This window comes from Bos mutus, chromosome 12 (assembly GCF_027580195.1).
Source record: "Bos mutus isolate GX-2022 chromosome 12, NWIPB_WYAK_1.1, whole genome shotgun sequence".
Lineage (NCBI taxonomy): Eukaryota > Metazoa > Chordata > Mammalia > Artiodactyla > Bovidae > Bos > Bos mutus.
Genome location: NC_091628.1, coordinates 79,164,441 through 79,185,192, shown reverse-complemented (window position 1 = coordinate 79,185,192; position 20,752 = coordinate 79,164,441). Strand labels below are relative to the sequence as shown.

General features: G+C 44.3%; 1 protein-coding gene and 1 pseudogene across 1 annotated transcript in view; both read left to right on the top strand.

Moving 5' to 3' along the window:
- The window catches only part of ITGBL1 (integrin subunit beta like 1), a 236,817-nt gene that overhangs the window by 201,366 nt on the left and 14,699 nt on the right, over positions 1-20,752 (top strand). The window contains exon 8 of the mRNA XM_070380773.1: positions 3,225-3,341. Within this exon, the coding sequence (XP_070236874.1) occupies positions 3,225-3,341 (117 nt within the window). The remainder of the gene's footprint in view (positions 1-3,224; positions 3,342-20,752) is intronic.
- LOC138990279 (5S ribosomal RNA) lies at positions 8,850-8,969 on the top strand (annotated as a pseudogene).

Genomic DNA, 20,752 nt, shown 5'->3' with positions numbered 1-20,752 from the left:
GGAGTCTGCTCTTCGCATCAAGTGGCCAGAGTACTGGAGCGTCAGCTGCAGCATCAGTCCTTCCAATATTCAGAGTTGATTTCCTTTAGGATTGACAGCTTTGATCTTCTTGCTGTCCAAGGGACTCTCAACAGTTTTCTCCAGCACCACAATTTGAAGCATCAATTCTTCAGCTTTCAGCCTTCTTTATGGTCCAACTCCAATGTCTGTACATGACTCCTGGAAAAACCATAGCTTTGACTATGCAGACCTTATTCAGCAAAGTGATGTCTCTGGTTTTTAATATGCTGTCTAGACTGGTTATAGCTTTTCTTCCAAGAAGCAGGTATCTTCTCATTTCGTGGTTGTAGTCACCATCTACAGTGATTTTGGAGCCCAAGAAAATAAAGTCTGTCAGTGCATGAATCCACCCACAGCCTGAAATAAAGATATCACTACTTAGAGTAGGGCTCAGGCATGTATTTAGTAAAAAGCTTGCATTCAGTGATCTACTAATGGTGTGGACTAAGTACTGTGGGATTAGACAGAACACTGCATTCTGACAGGTGACTAAACTAATCAGGGAGGACAAGGGAGGGTTTATGGAGAGATTAAATTTAAATAGGCTAGTGAACACTAGTTTGAATTTTATAGAGAAAGTTGCAGAATATACGGCCAGTGAAGTGTAGAAATTTAAACCCCTATGGGGAGTTCCCTGATGGTTCCATGGTTAGGACTCCGAGCTCTCACTGCCAAGGGCTGAGGTTCAATCCCTGGTTGGGGAACTAAAATCCCACATGTTGTGAAGAGTAACCAAAAAAAGTTTTTAAAACCTCACATGCTATAATATTCTGTTTTGTTTATATACCATAATTTTATTAATGAGTCTGGATCTGATAGATATTTGTGTTCAATCTTTTGAACTATGACTAAGTAATAGATATTGAGTAAATTAATTAATTCTTCCTCAAGTGAAAAATAAAATAAACACATATGCCAGTAGTGTGTTCATGGTTGTCAAAGAAACCAGTAATACGTAGTCAGGAAACTTATTATATGCCTCAAAATGTTAATTAAATGGTCACCATAAACACATGTACCCTCAAACTTAAGAACTGATGCTGCCCTGGTAACCGGGAGTGGATTATGTCTCAGGAATGGTGTGACTGGTGTTTCCCACGTCTGTCTGCCGTGGACTCGTCAACTACGCTCACTGCTGCTGTATGTAGTTTGCCTCTGTCCACAGCCTGGATCATAGTTGTCATTCACGCATCTACCCATGAGAGGGCCAGTGTGTTCATGCAGAGCAGGCAATATTATGCACAGCTCAGAAAATCTGGGTTCTAACACCAACACGGCTACATGGCTAATGTCTACTTTGCTAACCTTCGGCAAGTCATTCAGCCTCAGTGTACTTGAGTTTCCTCATCTCTTAAATAAATTGTAGAGACTCATGGATCCTTATGACATTTTACAAAAAAATAAATGCATGCTGGCATGTATTTTTCCAGGGACAGATCCGGGGTCTACCAGTTAGAGTTCTTGATTGCTAATAAAGGTCACCAACTTCATTCACTGAGATGAAAAAATATTTTATTCCAAGGGCTTAGGCTCAGAGTGCAAGCTTGGACAGCTCGCTCACACAAGCCAGGGAAGCAAGGCACTGCCACGAACCAGCCGTCACTTTGGAGCGTCAGCCTCCACGCCCCTGGAGGCTCATGGCTGTGCTGTCACACTTGCCACTCTGCCACAGTCCCCGTGCCTTGCTCTCACCCTCAAGAATCCAAGCCCTGGCCAAGGGTGTCTGGTGTGTCCCTGCTCGGTCCACCAGTCCCCTGGAAGAGGGGTATCATTGCGGGAGGGGGAGGGCTCTGTCTCCTGCTGAACTCAGCTCTGCCTCCAAGTAGAAAGACGGGTTGAAGGGCGGCCAGAACAGCACTATCTATTGCTGTATCTTTCATCAGATTCTCAAAGGGACCATGACCCTGACACTTCTGCCAGAAAAGATTATGAATCACTGTGTTAGACTATCTTTAATTACAGTGCTGAAGTGATACGACTCTAAATACTAATTTTTCTTTTTCCTATCGTATCCCAGCTCAGAATTTCTTTAGCATGACACAAATGCAGTAACAGAATGACTAACAGCATTGCAGGGTCAGCCCTGAAGTATCTTATGATCATTTCAGTGGGTGTGTAATTATGATGGTTGGGATAATGACAGGGAGCTAACAGATGTCTTGGAGTAGTCACTCGGCTGAATTTCTGGCAAACCAGTCCCAATTCCTCAGAAAAAAAGAACTGTGCTTTCTCATACAGCCTCCTGGAGCTCCGTGATGATATATTAAGACACAATATGGCCGAATGTTTAGAGGCAAACTTTAAGCATGATGGGAATAGATATAAATTTGGAATCTATCCCTTGAGAGCTGGTTCAGCAGAGAAAGTTACTTGGCCTCAATATGTCTCCATCTCCTGTTTAGTAAAATGATAGTCATAATGTTAGTGCATGTGTGGTATCATGAACACAAAAGGATGGAGTTGAAGAAATTATAGTGTTTGAGGCATAGTTACAGCTCAGGAAATAATGATGAAAGTCATAAGGAAAATAATTAAGAAATTCCCAAACTGTGAACCAAACTCAATTCCAAAACAAGTTTCTACTTTTAAACTTTAAGTCAAGGTTAATAAGGATATTTAGGACATGAACTCTCACCCACGTCCCATGTTAAGATGAATTCTGTGAACTCAAAAACTCACACCAAATCAGCACTAAAATATCATGTTGAAATGTATCCATGAGAATTTTTTTTTTGCTTATGTGGCAGACAGACCCAAATTAAAAATATTTTTAATGACCATATTAGTTCAAATTGTGTCAGAATAAATAAAGTTGATTCAGTTATGTTAAATGGTCTCCTCATAGTGGAATATGAAACATCCAGGGAGTTTCATCACTGAATGAGTCTTCAAAAAGGAATGAAACAGAACATGGAAAGTAGAAAACAGGAGTCACCTACGAGCCAGGAGTTGTCGCTTCAGTTCCAGCTCAACCTCCTAGGCATTTACGCTTGACCTTCAGCTTGACCTTAGGGATGTAGGAGAAGGTATTTGCTGAATTGTTAGCAGACAAAGACTAGATACCGATCCAGGAGGTCTGGTCTAATCAGGTGCTTGTTTTCCTGAAAAGTCTTCCTGATTCCGTGAGTCTCCTAATGAGCGTGTTTTCCCTGTGTGTTTTGCAGGTAAGTGTGAATGTGGCAAGTGCACTTGCTACCCGCCGGGAGACAGCAGGGTGTATGGCAAGACATGTGAATGTGACGATCGTCGCTGTGAAGACTTGGACGGCGTGGTCTGTGGAGGTGAGCAATTCTCACAGCTCTCTGCCTGCAACCTGCGTTATCTGCTTTCCTTATTCTGCTTCTCCTTTAAAAAAAAATTCTGTTAAAAAGAAGATATACAAAAAGCCATATACAGTTAGCATATGGTAGTGGTGATGGTGGTTTAGTCGCTCAGTCGTGTCCGACTCGTGCGACCCCATGGACTGTAGCCCACCAGGCTCCTCTGTCCGTGGGATTCTCCAGGCAAGAACACTGAGTGGGTTGGCATTTCCTTCTCCACAATTAGCATAGACATATATGCATATACATACACAATTAGACCTATACAATTAGTCATATACAACTGGGTTGGTAATGACCTCGTACTCTGAATTTATTCCGTGTGTATGTACGTGAAAGGACACAGCATCCTATCAGTAAAAGAAGACAGACACTAAACCAGATTCTCTGAAGACGGAAACGGTTTGCTTCAACCAAGCAGTTTCCAGCTTTTATTCCTCTACTGATAAAAATTGATCCGGGAAGAATCACCTGAGACTTGAAAAAAGAAAAAAAAAAAGAAAAAAAGTAAAATACGCTCCAAGTTAATTACACAGTAACAAGAGATACACGCTCTGTTTTCATAGTGAATCTGAGACCCAGACACAAGCTTGTTACTGTTAGTTGCTCAGTCATGTCCAGCTCTTCGCAGCCCCATGGACTCCTCTGTCCATGGGATTCTCCAGGCAAGAATACTGCAGTGGGTTGCCATTCCCTTCTCCAGGAGATCTTCTGACCCAGGGATCAAACTTGCCTCTCCTGCATTGCAGGCAGATTTCTTACCGTCTGAGCCACGAGGAATAAGCAACATAGAGGAAGAATGAGGCAGATAGGGGGTCATTACAAAGGTAATACTGCAAAAAGGAGAGTCACAGGGATAGAATGTTGCCAGTGTCCACCTGAGCTTCATCCAGGGGAGGGGATGAGGGTCAGCATGGTTCCATTTCAGTCTTGCAAAGATCCATATTGTAGAAGGTGCGTGCTGATTATGGCCCCTCCCAGGTTTCTAGGACAATTGAGGTGAACCGAACCTAGAATCACACAAACAGAATATAATTCTATCTCTTTAAGATAATTCAGTTCAGTTCAGTTCAGTCGCTCAGTCGTATCTGACTCTTTGTGACCCCACGAATTACAGCACGCCAGGCCTCCTTGTCCAACACCAACTCCCGGAGTTCACTCAGACTCACGTCCATCGAGTCAGTGATGTCATCCAGCCTCTCATCCTCTATTGTCCTCTTCTCCTCCTGCCCCCAATCCCTCCCAGCATCAGAGTCTTTTCCAATGAGTCCTCTTTCAGTATCCTGTCATTTTGCCTTTTCATACTGTTCATGGGGTTCTCAAGGCAAGAACACTGAAGTGGTTTGCCATTCCCTTCTCCAGTGGACCACATTCTGTCAGACCTCTCCACCATGACCCGCCCGTCTTGGGTGGCCCCACGGGCATGGCTTAGTTTCATTGAATTAGACAAGGCTGTGGTCCTAGTGTGATTAGATTGATAATTACCATAATGAATTGGGTATTGTTATTGGGGGGAAAGCCCCACAGGCACATATAAGTGAGGAGAGCTGACCATCCATCTCTGTCATCTCTCTGACCACCACGTATGGCTGTCTAGCAACTCTCTCTCTAACCAACTATAAAACACTTGGAATTTCACCAAAAGTATTTTCCTCTTTCCTTTTTCTGTGAACCAAGGGAAAAGGCCCTTTTTAATAACTGTTGGGCCGGGTGTTTTCTCTCCCGGTTCCCATGACAGCCATCCTCAGAGATTGTTCCTCCTACCCTAGTCTCACAAACGGAAAAGTGAGTGAGGTTTGAGGCGTTAATGTCCCATCTCTGCAAAGTGCCAGACCCACGGTAGGAGCTGTGGAGTTTAGTTCACAGATCTCTCGCTAAACCACAGTTTTCCCGAGAGTGACATACAACTGTGTGTACTTTATGTCAATATTACTTTTAGTTTAGATTTTCCCTTTACTTCTAGTAGTCATCAGAAATATCTAAACAGACTATAGTCCCTTTTATTGTTGTCCTTAAGTACCTGATATAGTACAGACCTGTTACATGTGCATACCCATAAAATAATGAATCCCCCTCCCCCCAGTGAATCTCTCTTTCTCTCCAGCTTTGGGGAGGAAATCAAGATAAAATGAATCTATATATCTTCTTGTTAGATGAGATCAAATGTTTACTAGGTAAATGAGAAAACATCGCACAGTGATAGCTTTTTAATTTTTGACTCTCCGTATCTCCACTTGGTCCATCTACCCAGAGTTGTCTGTGCCCTGGGGGTGGGGTGGGGGGTACTGACTCCCATTAGCCAAACCTGTAAATGTACAAACTAAACATCAATGACTTGAGGCTATACAATCAGAAATGTAATTGCCCTAGAGACTAGAATTTTTGTAAAAAAAAAAACGATGAGAAGTCAGAATCTGAGATTAAGATTTGAATGCAAGTCATCTATTGGAAGGGGATTCCCAGGTGGCTGAGTGGTAAAGAATCTGCCTGCCAATGCAGGAGGCACAGGAGATATGGGTTCCATCACTGGGTTGGGAAGATCCCCTGGAGGAAGAAATAGCAACCTGCTCCAGTATTCTTGCCAGGAAAATCCAAGGAACAGAAGAGCCTGGCAGGCTGCAGTCCATGGGGTCACAAAGAGTTAGACATGACTGAGCATGTGTGAGCATGAGAGATTATTGGAAAAGGAAATGAGTTACCAGTAGGAAAGTGGGAAGACGTGACAATGGAGAGGGCAGCCAATGAAGACCATGCTATCAACCCAATTACTGCTGCGGTCAATTGGAGCTTAATCCCAGTTCAGAGGAGGAAACTCTAGAGGTCCGAGTAAAGCACACAATTCTATCATCAGTCATGGGTTGAGGATTGCTTCTAGGAGGCGTTAATTCCCAGGCCACATCCAGCTTGTCCCACAGGTACCTGATCAGAGCAGGCTTCGGTGGCTGGAGTAAACCTCCGGGCAGAGAACCTCAGGGGGTGCTGAGTGAAAGTCATCTTAACAAGAAGGATGGTGCTGCTGGGACACCCCCACAGAAGGGCCCCCAACTCTCCTGCCAGGTGGTCTGTCCTTTCTGAAGTGCAGATTCTCATTCTTTGACATGGTCTACATGTTGCTGATCATCCAATCCACCCTCTCTCTGGTTGTATGCAGGATGAAGCACAGTAGATTAGGCAGTAGCTGGGGATGTGTTGATCTATTAATAATCTTTATTCTCCTGGTAGAACCTTGGCTATGATTTTCAAGATCCTTCCTCTCATATTTAGAGATTAATTCCTAGGTGGTCGATCTTCCCCAATATAGATGATATCGGAATGTAATTACCCGAGGATGAATGTGTTTCAGGGTTGGGGAAAACACTGCTGCTACCTCTGTGTGCCCTGCCGCGTGTGTACTCGTTCAGTCATGTCCCACTCTTTTGTGACCCCATGGCCTGTAGCCCGCCAGGCTCCTCTGTCCATGGGAGTTTTCAGGCAAAAATACCAGAATGGGTTGCCATTTCCTCCTCCAGGGGATCTTCCCATCCCAGGGATCAAACCCGAGTCCCTGACATCTCCTACATTGGCAGGCGGACTCTATACCACTGGGTGTGTCTGCTAGCACCTGACACACACTAATCAGATAAGCATAGCATCTTTGACCTGTATAACCGGATGGATTCTATCAGTGCTTTTTCTTAAATGGTAGCAACCCGCTCTGCAAAATCACCTGTGCATTTAATTTCATGTTTTACTGACCAAAGGATCTCAGAACACGTTTCAAGTATGTAAAGGAAACACACCTTGGAAATTTCCCTTGAAAATATTTTATGTTGTTCTTTTTAAAAAATATTTATTTATTTGGCTATATCAGGCCTTAGCTGTGGCGCACGGGCTTTCTAGTTATAGCACGTGGGCTCCAGAGCATGCAGGCTCCGTAGTTGTGACCTGGAGGCTTAGTTGCCTCACGACATGTGAGATATTAGTTCCCGAACCAGGGATCAAACCCATGTCCCCCACATTGGAAGGTGGATTCTTGACCACTGGACCGCCAGGGAAGTTCCCGTGTGGTTGTTCTTAAATTTCACTTTGATATTCGAATAACGTCCTTGAGAGAATTGGGGTTAGGATGATACCGTTAATTTAAAAGGTGTCTGTGGATATAACGCTCAATTTCACTTACCTTCTCCTGCTTTCTCCGAGCTCTGCACCCCAGGTGACAGCATGAATCCTTACATTCTGGCACAGATTTTGCACTGGAGCCAGTGCACACATCTGTACACATTCCAGTGGGTAGTGGTTTTGCTTTCCTTTTCGTTCACTTGTGAATCTTCACTATGATGGTGGCTCAATCCTACTGCTTGGAGGAGGTTAGTTCCAGGAGAGGGGGAGATGTCTGCATCAGCGGTCAGCTCATGTGTATCCATAGTGACTTCTAGCTAGAAATGCTGCACATCATTTCCAGTCCACACTGATGCTCTGGAAGTGTTCCCCAACAAGATAAGTCTAGTCTTGGTATTCCTGGTGGCTATGGTCTATAAAGGGGCTTCCATAGTGGCTTAGATGGTAAAGGATCTGCCTGCAATGGAGACCCAGGTTCGATGCCTGGGTTGTGAAGATTCCCTAGAGAAGGGAATGGCAACCCACTCCAGTATGCTTGCCTGGAGAATTCCATCGAGGAGGCTGGTGGCTACAGTCCAGGGGATCGCAAAGAGTCAGACATGACTGAGCAGCTAACACACACATGGTTTATAAAGGTGCCATGCACAGGAGTTGGCAAATACTGACTCTTGAGGGAAATATGGGGCTAGCTAGGATCCCACCTCTGCTCCTGGCATTTTCAAAAACCAATCAGTACATAATCTTGTTTCATGTGTGTTTCTATGTGAAGACATACTGGGTCACATGTAGTTGATTCACTGACATGGAGCTCATGGCCAGCAGCCCTGTAACTCATGCCTGAACGAAGATGCTTTGGCTCACAGGTTTCTCCCTAAGGTAGGACCTCACAGCCTTTTTGCACTTAGGAACACTGGCTAGCACTTCAGCACTGTACTTGGAGGCCATCAAAAACATCTAGATCACCAACGGAAGGTGCAAAAATGCGAAGAGTCTAGCACCTCCTATACTGGGAAAAGCACACTGGTCTTCAGTGTAAGAACTGAGCCAAGAAGGCAGAGCATGACCTTCTTTGACCTTCGCTGGGAGTGTGAACCTTGCACACCTCCATTTTTCACCATTTGCCCTGTGTTCTCAAATGCCCTGGAAAGCTTTTTGAGTGTTGATTTTCAGGAATACAAATAAATTTTAGGGAGTAGGCAAGTTCTCAAATATGAATCTTCAAATAATGAGGATCAAGTGTAATTCATATTCTCACTGGAAACATCACTTCCCATGTGAGTTTTGCACTTGGCCTCAAATTATGATTTCTTTAAGACAGTTGTGGAAGGAATTGTTTGAGCCTTGACTGTTATAGGGGTTCCTTGATAGCTCAGCGATGGCAATACCACCCTGAACACACCTGATCTCGTCTGATCTTGGAAGCTAAGCAGGGTTGGGCCTGATTAGGACTTGGATGGGAGCCTGCCTGGGAATATCAAGTAGGCTTTGGGCTTCCCTGGTGGCTCAGATGGTAAAGAATCTGCCTGCAATGCAGGAGACCTGGGTTCTATCCCTGGGTTGGGAAGATCCCCTGGAGAAGGAAATGGCAACCCACTCCAGTATTCTTGCCTGGAGAATCCCATGGACAGAGAAGCCTGGCAGCCTATAGTCCATGGGACCGCAAAAAGTCAGACACAACTGAATGAGTAACACTGACTATTATAATCTTGAATTTAATTATTAATTTATTTATTTGGCTGCACCTGGCAGCATGTGGGATCTTAGTTCCCTGACCAGGGATCGAACCCATGTCCCCCTGCTTAGAAGCATGGAGTCTTAACCACTGGAACACCAGCGAAGTCCCTTGAATTTCATTTTTTTTCTCTGCTGTTCTCTGGAAAGAAATTACAAGGGACATGCTGCTAATTAACAAGTTTGAACATACAGTAATTCCAGTATTAAAATATATGGCATACTAGACCCATTGATAAGGAGACCACAAGTTCCCTTCACAAACATTTATGTAAATGTAATTTGCTGTTTAGAAATATAAATGGCAAATTATAACATCAGTTAAGTCTACAGACATGAGGCTCTCTTGGTTCCAACCTTGGCCAGCCACTTATTCCCAATATAACCTGAGGCAATTTACGTATCCCATTTCTCCTACTTATAAAAGATGATTATATGTCTCTTGGAGGGTTATTGTGAGAGTGAATGAGTTAATGCATATAAAGCACTCAGGGTCGTATCCAGCACATGTGTCACAAGTAGATATAGATATTACTGCCATTAGTGTTGTGTGTGTGCTAAGTCACCTCCGTCGTGTCTGACTCTTTTCGACCCTATGGACTGAAGCCCACCAGGCTCCTCTGTCCATGACATTCTCTAGGCAAGAACACTAGAGTGGGTTGCCATGCCCTTCTCTGGGGATCTTCCCAGCCCAGGGACGAACCCACATCTCTTATGTCTCCTGCATTGGCAGGCTGATTCTTTACCACGAGCGCCACCTGGGAAGCCCATCATTAGTGTTATATACACATATAAAAGATGAAAGAGCCAGTTCAGGTGGAGTTTATGCTGTGGATTACTGTAAACTATGGGACATAGACCAGAACTCATGTTTGCTTATTAATTCTGTTTTATAACAGTTTATTCAGAATGATAACTGTCTGCTTTTTTCTTTGCATAAAGCCATCTTTATCCTCACACTTGACATTAAGCTACCAAATCAAAGTGGCCACATGCATCTCAGGAGTGTTTTTAGTGGCTCTTACTCAGCAGGGTACCTAGAGGGAAGCATCTCATGGGTTTGCAAGCGTGAAGTAACACAAATAAGATGACACTGGCCCTTAAGGTTCGAACCACCACATGCATCGCCAGTTTCTGTATTCCTGAAAATCCCCATTATCATAAGAAAAGATTATCTTATTTCATATTATCCCATCATGTATATAGCACATAACTAAGTCAGCAAATACTCATTGCATACTTGTTCATGTAATGACCATCACTGCCTCTCAGACACAAGCATGCCTGTAATTTCTCCTAGACACCTTTACCTCTGACCTGTCTGGTTGCATTCCTCTTGGTTCAGTTTTTTTTTTTTTTTTAAACATTTTTGTTTGAAACTGACTTTTAAGCAGAACACTTAGTTTACTTTTAAAAATGTATATTCATTCATTTGGCTGCAGCAGGACTTGGTTGTGAAGTGTGGGGTCTTTCCTGGAGGCACACAGGTCCCCTCGTTGTGGCGCCCGCTCTCCAGAGTGCTCAGGCTTTGGTAGTTGTAACCCGCAGGCTCGGTTATTCCATGGCACATGGGATCTTAGTTCCCGACCGGGATCGAACCTGTGTCCCCTGCGTAGCCTGGTGGATTCTTAACCACTGGACCACCAGGGAAGTCCCATCTCGATTTAATCTTTAACCCATGGAAACTTGCTCTGTCTCCCACTATTCTGCCTAACTGACTCTCTGGGATTATTCATAGTTCCCAGTTGCCCAAATCTGAGGTGCCATGCAGTTCTCATTCTGCGTGGCCACTTTTTAGCATAGGGTCGTGGTTACTCTGCTTTCGATTCCTCTTGACATGGTCTTCTCCCTGGGCCTCAGAAGCACCTTACCCCGTTTCTTCTCTCTCTCCTCTTGTAATCACTTTATCTTATCTCTCAGAGGCAGAAGGAAGCTGTTGGTTTTGTTCAGTTGCTAAGTAATGTCCAATTCTTTTGTGACCCCATGACGGTAGCCTTCCAGGCTCCTGTGTCCATGGGATTTCCCAGGCAAGAATACTGGAGTGAGTTGCCATTCCCTTCTCCAGGGGATCTTCCCAACCCAGGAATCGAACCCACATCTCCTGCTTGGCAGGCAGATTCTTTATCAGCCACTGGGGGAAGCTCTCAGAGCCTGCCAATAAATCTTAGCATTTCCCTATAAATTGCGTTTGGATGTCTTTTCTGCTGACTGTTTGCTGCCCTTGCATAACCTCAGCTTCTTCCTGTTTTCTCTTAAGGTCAGTGTCTCCCAAGATGATTTCTTAGCATCGTTCCCTCCTGGCTTCATACTCTTCAAATTCAAATTACTTATTTCCAATATGGAAATTCCTCCATATTCTGCATGGTTGAAACTGACGTAATCATTTATTTTTTCTTTAATTCAGGAAATATTGTTGAGCCCCCACTGTTAGCCAGCACTGGGGATTTCATGATGAATCTATTAGAGTTGATGGTCACATTTGAAGGGTGGCATTGACAAAGAAAGGACAGTGAGGCGGATGGTCTGAAAGGAGAAGCACTAATTCAATGAAAAGATACATGATAGGGGATTTGGCATAGACTGGAGGCTACAGACACCTTCGCGAATGTCTTAATATCTGGTCAAAACTATACGATGCCTAATATGTGCTTGTGTGTGCGTGTTAGTTGCTCAGTCATGTCTGACTCTTTGCGACCCCATGGACTGTATGTAGCCTGCCAGCCTCCTCTGTCCACGGAATTCTCTAGGCAAGAATACTGGAGTGGGTAGCCATTCCCTTCCCAGGGATCTTCCCAACCCAGAGATTTAACTCGGGTCTCCTGTGTTGCAGGCAGATTCTTTACAGTCTGAGCCACCAGAGAGGGGAACTAATATGTGCTTGAAATGTATTAATCAGCTAAACATCGTGACCACCACATTTGGTAATCAGGTCATAATATTTAGCCGGATGAGGGGAGGTGGATTGACCCAGGAGTCACAGAACAAAGTGTGCTCAGGCATATGGCAGAAAGAGAGGATGACATGGTCAAGGGATTTTTGAGAACCAAAGAGAAACTCTGTGTGATAGATGATAAGATAGCAAAGAGGACAGAATATGATAGATTTTGTAAACACGTTCTTGATTTGAAAGCCTTTACTGTGGCTTAGCTAGTAGAGAATCCGCCTGTAATGTGGGAGACCTGGGTTCGATCCCCTGGTTGGGAAGACCCCCATGGAGAAGGGAAAGGCTACCCACTCCAGTATTCTGGCCTGGAGAATTCCATGGACTGTATAGTCCATGGGGTCACAGAGTCAGACACGACTGAGTGACTTTCACTCTCACTGAAAGACTGATCGGAAACCATAGAAGCGTTTAAACAAGACAATAGCACAATCACTCTGTTTACCAAGTACCCCTGGCTGCCAGGCGAGGTCTGGATTGCTGGGAGGAGTGTGTGTGTGTAGGGTTGCTGGGTAAATGTGATTTTAGGAGATGAGTCCTGGTGAGAGATGCAGGCAGGTTAGCTAGATTTAGGACAGTAAGGATGGAAAACCTGTGATGTATTGGATAACATACTAGAGACAACATGACGACAGGCTCCTGAAACCTTTCGACTCACTGCAGGGGACTCGGCCCTCTGTTAGACCCCTCCTCCAGCTCCCCAGAAACAGATGAGTATGGTGGATGCCAACCAGGCCACGTGGCTCATGGCAATGTGACCTATGGCTGATAAATTTCAACTAGATTGGGAGGGATTAAGAATGAACTGTGAAAGTCTTATGGGAAGGCCATGCTTTTCTGTGAGTGTTGTGTCTCAGCCAATAGGCATGTCTCTTGAGAATTTCCTGGAAGCTGTGCTTAAGGAATCATTGGAAGAGATTTTGGGCTCCTATGGGGCATAAGACTTCTAAGCCAGAGAAGCCTCAATATCTGTGCAATGTGGAGTTCATCTCCAGGCATCTGAACTGCATTAACCTGAAGTAAAGGTTATCTCTAGACCGCAGTATAAAGCTGTTATCCTCATGAACTGCTGTAAGGATGCCCATGGAGAGGAAAGCTGACAGGATGTGGTTCCTGTCCCATCCCACATACCTCCAAGGAGACCAGTGTCAATTGTCGATCTAAATGTTTAGTTGAACCTGACAAGAGTGCCCCCCACCCCACCGGGAGTAAAATTCCTGTTTATGGATATTCATGAATGAAAGACATGAGTGAGGGGCAGGGTGACTTGTGGGGTGACTCACAAGTTTCTGGTTTGAGCAGTCAGATGGGTGGAGGAGACTATGTTTTTTTTGTCTTGTTGTCTCCATTTATTGAAAAAAAGAACGCTTTCTTCACAGAGGGCATTGGGAGTATAGAGTCTTAGCCACTAGACCACCAAGGAAGTCCCAAATACATCTGTTTTAGATTTCTTGAAGCACCAACTACAGAATGTTTAGGAAGTTGATGTCATATAAACCAGCAGTTCTGTGCCTAGAGGAAAGAGTGGCAGTTACTTTGTTCAAAGAATTTAGTTTCCACATCCTGTGGCCAGTCCTAAAGGAAATCAACTCCGAATACCCACTGGAAGGACTGATGCTGAAGCTGAAGCTCCAGTACTTGGGCCACCTGATGTGAAGAGCTGATTCATTGGAAAAGACCCTGTTGCTGGAAAAGACTGAGGGCTGGAGGAGAAGGGGACAACAGAGGATGAGATGGTTAGATGGCATCACCCACTCAGTGGACGTGGATTTGAACAAATTTCAAGAGATACTGAAGGACCGGGGAGCGTGGCATGCTACAGTCCATAGGGTCGCAAAGAGTTGCACGTGACTTAGTGACTGAACAACAACATCACGAGGCAGCCCATGGAAAACAAATCCTACCGTGAGGCATGCGTGAAGCTCACTAGCATCATCCCTCTGGTATGGCTTCAAAAAGCAAAATTGACATCGCTAATCTGGGTAATTTTCTCAGTTCACTGCCAGACCCTGAGTCATAGTATCTCTGACCTTGCATCTGGAGGGCTGGACAAGAAGCCCACATATCTAATGTGTGTGTGGCCAGAGATCAAAATTCAGATCCCTGACTCCAAAGCTGGGACTCCCTGAGCATTTCTGCAAACAAGTAAAACCCCAAATAATGTAAACCTACTTAGTTAGGGGGCACGTGAGAACTAACAGGCAATGATGTCCATCCACCTTTCCAACAAAAATAGGACTTCCCGGAAGGCTCAGCACGGGAAGAATCTGCCTGCAATGCAGGAGACACAGGAAATGTGAGTTCGATCCTTGGGTTGGGAAGATCCCCTGGAGAAGGAAATGGCAACCCACTCCAGTGTTCTTCCCTGGGAAATCCCATGGACAGAGGAGCCCTGCAGGCTGTGGCCAAATGAGTCACAAAGAGTCAGAAACAACTGGATGGCTAAGCACCGACAAGTACCAACATTAACGCTGCAAGTGATTAAACCAATTCTGGTAGGCTGGGATCAGTTAGCAAGCATTCCTGAAGGTGAATGTAAGCAGTTGCATAATTTTAAGCAGTTCAGTTTGGATTACACCAAAATTACAACCTGAAAATGAGGGTCATGAGAGTGACTGGCACAGAGAGAGTCAGCACGAAGACTATGCCTCGCTTAATCAACTTAAACTGGTGAGCAAAGTGATGGTTCAGTGGTAAAGAATCCACCTGCCAAATTCGATCCCTGAGTCAGGAAGATCCCCTGGAGAAGGAAATGGCAACCCACTCCAGTGTTCTTGCCTGGAAAATCCCATGGACAGAGGAGCCTGGCGAGCTATATAGTCCATGGAGTCGCAAAAGAGTTGCACATGACTTAGTGACTGAATGGCAACAAGCAGTGTTCAGTGATCATAGACTGATGTGGACCTTCTCAATTCTCTATTAATGACAAAAATATTATGTGATCTACACATGCATGGATTTTTTTTTTATCAGATCTCACTACTGAGAAAAAAAGCTTTGGCTGGAGTGATAGTCCCTGGGATGTATTTGTATTTTAGTGACACTAGACTTTAAGATTTCATAAGGAAAATGTATCTATATGTTGGCTCTTATATGTTTAATTGTTCCTGGTGGCTCAGACAGTAAAGAATCTACCTGTAATGCAGAAGCCCCGGGTTCGATCCCTGAGTCAGCAAGATCCCCTGGAGAAGGGAATGGCTACCCACTCCAGTATTCTTGCCTGGAGAATTCCACGGACAGAGGAGGCTGGTGGGCTACTGTCCATGGAGTTGCAAAGAGTCAGACATGACTGAGGGACTCACACTTTCACTTTCAAGCTTAACCGGAGAACTCCCTCTGGTACTCCGTATATCCAGGATGAGAAGAAGAAGTGGACTGCTTACTGCTTTCCTTTTTCCTCTCAGCTCCTGGAATGAGCCTATGAGTCCAATTTAAGGAACAAGAAAGGATAATGAAGAGCCACCTGTTAATTACACAATCAGTTCACATTTCTTCTAGGAATTCTTTGGTTCGAAGCTGCAATTTGAAGATGATCAGGCAGCCTGAGAGTATGACTGCAGTAACACCTCCGCCGCCCGCCCCCAGGCACTCCTGGACTTATGTTGACGGTCCAGACCACTGACTCAGGCCACGCCTTTCTTAGCTGGATGATCTGAGTGGCATCGTGATTGTCTCCTTGTCTCTGAATTACATCTTAAAACCGCAGACCCCTTTCCTGAGCTTGTACATGTGCCAGTGTTGGGAGGCACCCTGCCGGCCTGTAGGCCTTGTAATTGCCCAGCCTGGAGACAGTGGCAGAGACGTCAGTGGATTATTGGACAAGGAGTTGCTTTTTATATGTTTATTTGTCTATTTTTGACTGTGTTGGGTCTTAGTTGCGGCTGACGGGATCGTCTGGCGTGTCCGGGCTCAGTAGTAGCAATGAGCTGGCTTAGTTGCCCTGCAGCGTGTAGAATCTTAGTTCCTTGGTCAGGGATCAAACCTGAGTCTCCTGCATTGCAAGGTGGATTCTTAACCCCTGGACCATCAGGGTAGCCCCTGGACAAGAGAATCTTGCAAGTCCACAACAAAAGTTCCTGGAGCAACACCCCACCCATCACATGGCAGGTGGCAGGACATGGCAGCAATCTTTGGTACTCCGGGGAGGAGGAGCTTAACATTTACAGGGGGAATTGAGATCACGCTGGCTCATCATTACCAGAGAGACCAGTGGCTGGGGCAAGAGGCAAGCACATAAACCGTTACTGATTAAGTGTATAATTAAGAGGATTGGATGGTCATATGAGTGAAGCAGAGACTGGTTGAGCAGGGAATGTGCAGAGAGCAAGGGAACAGCCATCTTGAGTGGCCTGACTATATAGCCAGTTAGGACTGTGTTCAGCGATAAGTAATGACACAAATAAGCCTGCCGGTTGTCACTTCGGGGTTGGATGGATGGCAGGGTGACTGCCTGAGAGCCATCAACGTCCCACACACCTTCTCTCTTCCCTCCCACTCTGCCCTTTCATGCCCATTGAAAACCTCCTGTTGTGCCATCTTTTAGGAAAGAAGAAAGGGAAAAGAATAGGACAAAGGGCAAAGGATATGCGTTAGCTGAGTCTGTCTCATTTTCTTTAGATGACAATAGCTTTCCTGGAAACTTTACCCAAGGGATTTTCTTTTTTATCTCACTTAATAGAGTTAAGTCCTAAGGGCAACTCTAGGTCAAAAGGAGCCTGAGTAATCAAATATTTTCCAGATGAACATATCAGCATCTCCATGAAAAAAAATGAGGGTCCTCCTATTATTAACAAGGTGAAAAGAATATTGGGCAGACAGTATGTATTAATAGTAGCTGATGCAATTAGATCCATTCACGTGGGCCAGTTACTTAATTGAGCACCATCTTTACAGTGTATTAAGAAAATGTGTCTCAGAGCCAATGGATTCATTGGAAATGTCATTGTCTAGAACATCACCGCTCAGGAGTATTTTCAAAGATAATGGGAATGTTCCATATCTGTCTTTTTCAACACAGTAGCCGCTGGCCATGTATGGCTGTTAAACACTTGAAATACGACTAGCGTGGCTGAGAAACTGAATTGTAAATTTCATTGAACTTTAATAAATAGTCACGCTGATTAGTGATCACTACATTGGACAACACACATCCAGAACGTTCTTGGTGAATATTTTGGTGTAGGCGAAGGGAAGAGAATAGAAAGAAAAATCATGGTTGTGGGGTTGGGGGGAGGGTCTGCCAGATGCCAGGAGAGAGCGAATGGCCTTGGAAATGAAAATCAAATGGAAAGTTGCTCACCTGTATGAAGACTTGGGAAGCCGAGTGAAGGCAGATTTAGTAGACTTCAAATGTTTCATTAGGCTGGTTCTCCCTACAGGTTCTAGAATGATCTATTACACGCTTATTACATAGATAGGGCTTCCCTGGTGCCTCAGTGGTTAAAGAACCCACATGCCAATACAGGAGATACAGGTTCGATCCCTGGATCCGGAAGATCCCCTGGAGTAGGAAATGGTACACACTTCAGTATACTTGCCTGGGAAATCCCATGAACAGAGGAACCTGGAGGGCTGCAGTCAATGGGGTTGCAAAGAGTCGGACACGACTAGGGGACTGAGCATGCATGTACAAATCACAGATAACATCACTGTGAATTCTACCCCCAAGGAGAGATGCCGTTCTCCCTGAATGTGAATAGATTATTCTCCCAGTTCTGCCACCCCTGGGTGTTCCACACATTGGCCTGGGTCAACAGAATAGGGCAGATCTGGCAAAAGTTGACTGAAACTACTCTTGTGCTTTTTATCATCTTTTTTTTTTTTTTTAACTCTGACTTTCAGTATGATTCCACTCAGTAGGTCTCCTTTATGAAATATTCTCCTTGTTATTTTACAAGACAACATAATCATATTTTTCTCCTTCTTTCCTGGATAATCCTACTTGCCTGGCTTCTCCCTTCTACCCTACCATAAGTATCAGATTTTCTCAAGATTTACTTCTTCCTAAGTGGGCTCATTGACTTCCAAAGCTTTGAATGCCATCTCCTTTGGGAGACTACAGCATGGACAGTCCTAGTGCCAACTGTCCTCAAGTGCCAGATCTGTGTCAGTTGCTTATTGACCTTTCCTTGGTTGTCTTAAGAGCATCTCAGCCACACAAGGTTCAAAACGGAGCTGATGTTCTGCTCTCAGCTCTCCCTCCTGCAGTTCCGTTGTCTATTAGGCTGCATTGTTAGAGAACCCGGTCTTTCTCTCCCTCACCTGCCATGTATAATCCAGCAGCAAGTGCCATAGGCACCCCCATCAAAGGAGATCTCAGCCAGCTCTCCCTGTCGGCATTGGCATCAGCCTTGTTGAAGCCTGCATCACCCTTCGCCTGGGCTCTGCAACACCCTCTCACTTTCCCCATCCTCACCGCTTCCCAACACACCAGAATCTCTCTCACCCAGTTGCCAAAATGTATTTGCAAACTGTAAATTATAACACATCACTCTCTTGCATAACACCTGTCTATGATTTCCCCTTCCTCTTAGAATAAAATCTAAATGCCTTACCAAGGATGAATAATTTGCTATGTTCTGATTCCTAAATATTTCTCCAACTTTATTGTTTTTTTTTCCATTTTTCTTCCTCATTAGTCTTCAAATACACTGCCTTTTTTCCCCCCACTGCCTATAACATGCCAGCTCTTTCTTATTCTGAGAATTTTCATTCGTTTTTCCAGAACAATGACTGTCTAGCTCCTTCTCAGCCCATGGGTGTCAGGGAGCTGATTCCTCCAGTTAATAATGTTCTCTCTGCCATATATACCACCAGCCTCTTTAATTCTTCCATCGCTCAAGTGTATTTGTTCCCATGTTGTTATTTGTTTTCTTCCCAGTAGACTGTAAGCCCCTAAGAGTGGAGCTGGTACAATACCTGGTGCACAAGAAAAAAGTTTTTGAATGGATGACCAAATTATTAGTTTAGAAAGAAGATAGTATTAAAAGCTTAAAAATTTTTTTGAATAAAGAGAAGTCATGTAAATGGCAAAACGTTTAAATACCGTTGGGCTTCCCTTGTAGCTCAGTTGGTAAAGAATCCGCCTGCAATGTGGGAGACCTGGGTTTGATCTCTGGGTGGGGAAGATCCTTTGGAGAAGGGAAAGGCTACCCACTCCAGTAATCTGGCCTGGAGAGCTCCATGGACTGTAGAGTCCATGGGATCACAGAGTCAGACATGACTGAGCGACTTTCACTTTTAAATCCCAATGCATTTTGACCATTGTCTGGGCAAGATGCCAACCTGACTATATGGAAGGGTGTGATAAATAAGCTAATAAATGAAAAATGATCTCCTATTTCCTTGGATGTAAATTATATATTAAATTACTTGTGGTGAGGAGCCATTTATTCATTCTCAATAATATCCTAAATCAAGAGCAGAGTGTATTTTTCTGGCATAGAGATTAAATTATTCCACTTATGTGAAATGATGGTAATGCTTACTCACCCAGAGTCAGTAAGAAACATAAACATTTGAAAAGTCCAGAGCTTCGTGAGATTGGTACTAAAAGCTCTTTCTTGTCCTCCTCCTCCTCCTCCTCCTCCTTCTTCTCACCACACGTTATCTACCTCCAAAGGTGCTTCCCTGGTGGCTCAGATCATAAAGAGTCTGCCTGCAATTCGAAAGACCTGGGTTCCATTCCTGGGTTGGGAAGATCCCCTAGAGAAGGAAATGGCAACCCACTCCAGTATTGTGCCCTGGAGAATCCCATGGATGGAGGAGCCTGGCAGGCTACAGTCCATGGGGTCACAAAGAATCAGACACGACTGAGCAGCTTTCATATACATACACATTAAAGGTGGATAACTTGTTCTGAGCTTCTAAAGTAGACTTCACTTTAAGTAGACTTTTGTTTTATTGGGGAAGTCAAGATGGAATCAATTCCATAACTGTTACTTGAGTATATAACTGTTACACAGATTTGCTAACTTCATTCCACTCTACAGGATGTAGATAAAACAGAGCCATCTAAGAGCTGTCTGTTGACTTTGAACAACCAGTTATTAACCAGATGACCTGCAAACATGTCCTGGATTCAGTTTATGATTATCAGTTGGAATTTGTGGGGAAAAGATAAGAGAATTTTGTTGAAAAAAACCTCACTCTACAAGTGTTTTTGGAGGATCCCCTGTGTATAAGGCAGAGTACGTGGTACTCTGAAGACTACAGTAATTTATCAGAAGTGATTCCTTCTGTCAAAGAGTTCTGTCAGGTAACAGGTTTATCTGATACATAACTGCATATCACAAGGTGGAAGAAAAAAAGTTGCACCGTAGAGTTGAAAAATAAGATGGTGTAGAAATTCAGAGAAGATGAATTTCACTTGGGGATATTAGAAAAATCTTCCAGAGGCAGTCATTGCCCCTGTGCTTTGAAAATTCAGCAGGATCTGGTTGTATAGAATAGATAACTATCTTGGCAAAGTCATGAAGTCAGGAAAACCCCAGAACTACATAGGGAAGGATGAGTGGATCAGAAAGTGTATGGAGGGGACAGGAAGTAAGGTTGGAGAAGCAGCTGGGGCTCTATTTTAGGAACCTAAGACACAGAAGGTTAG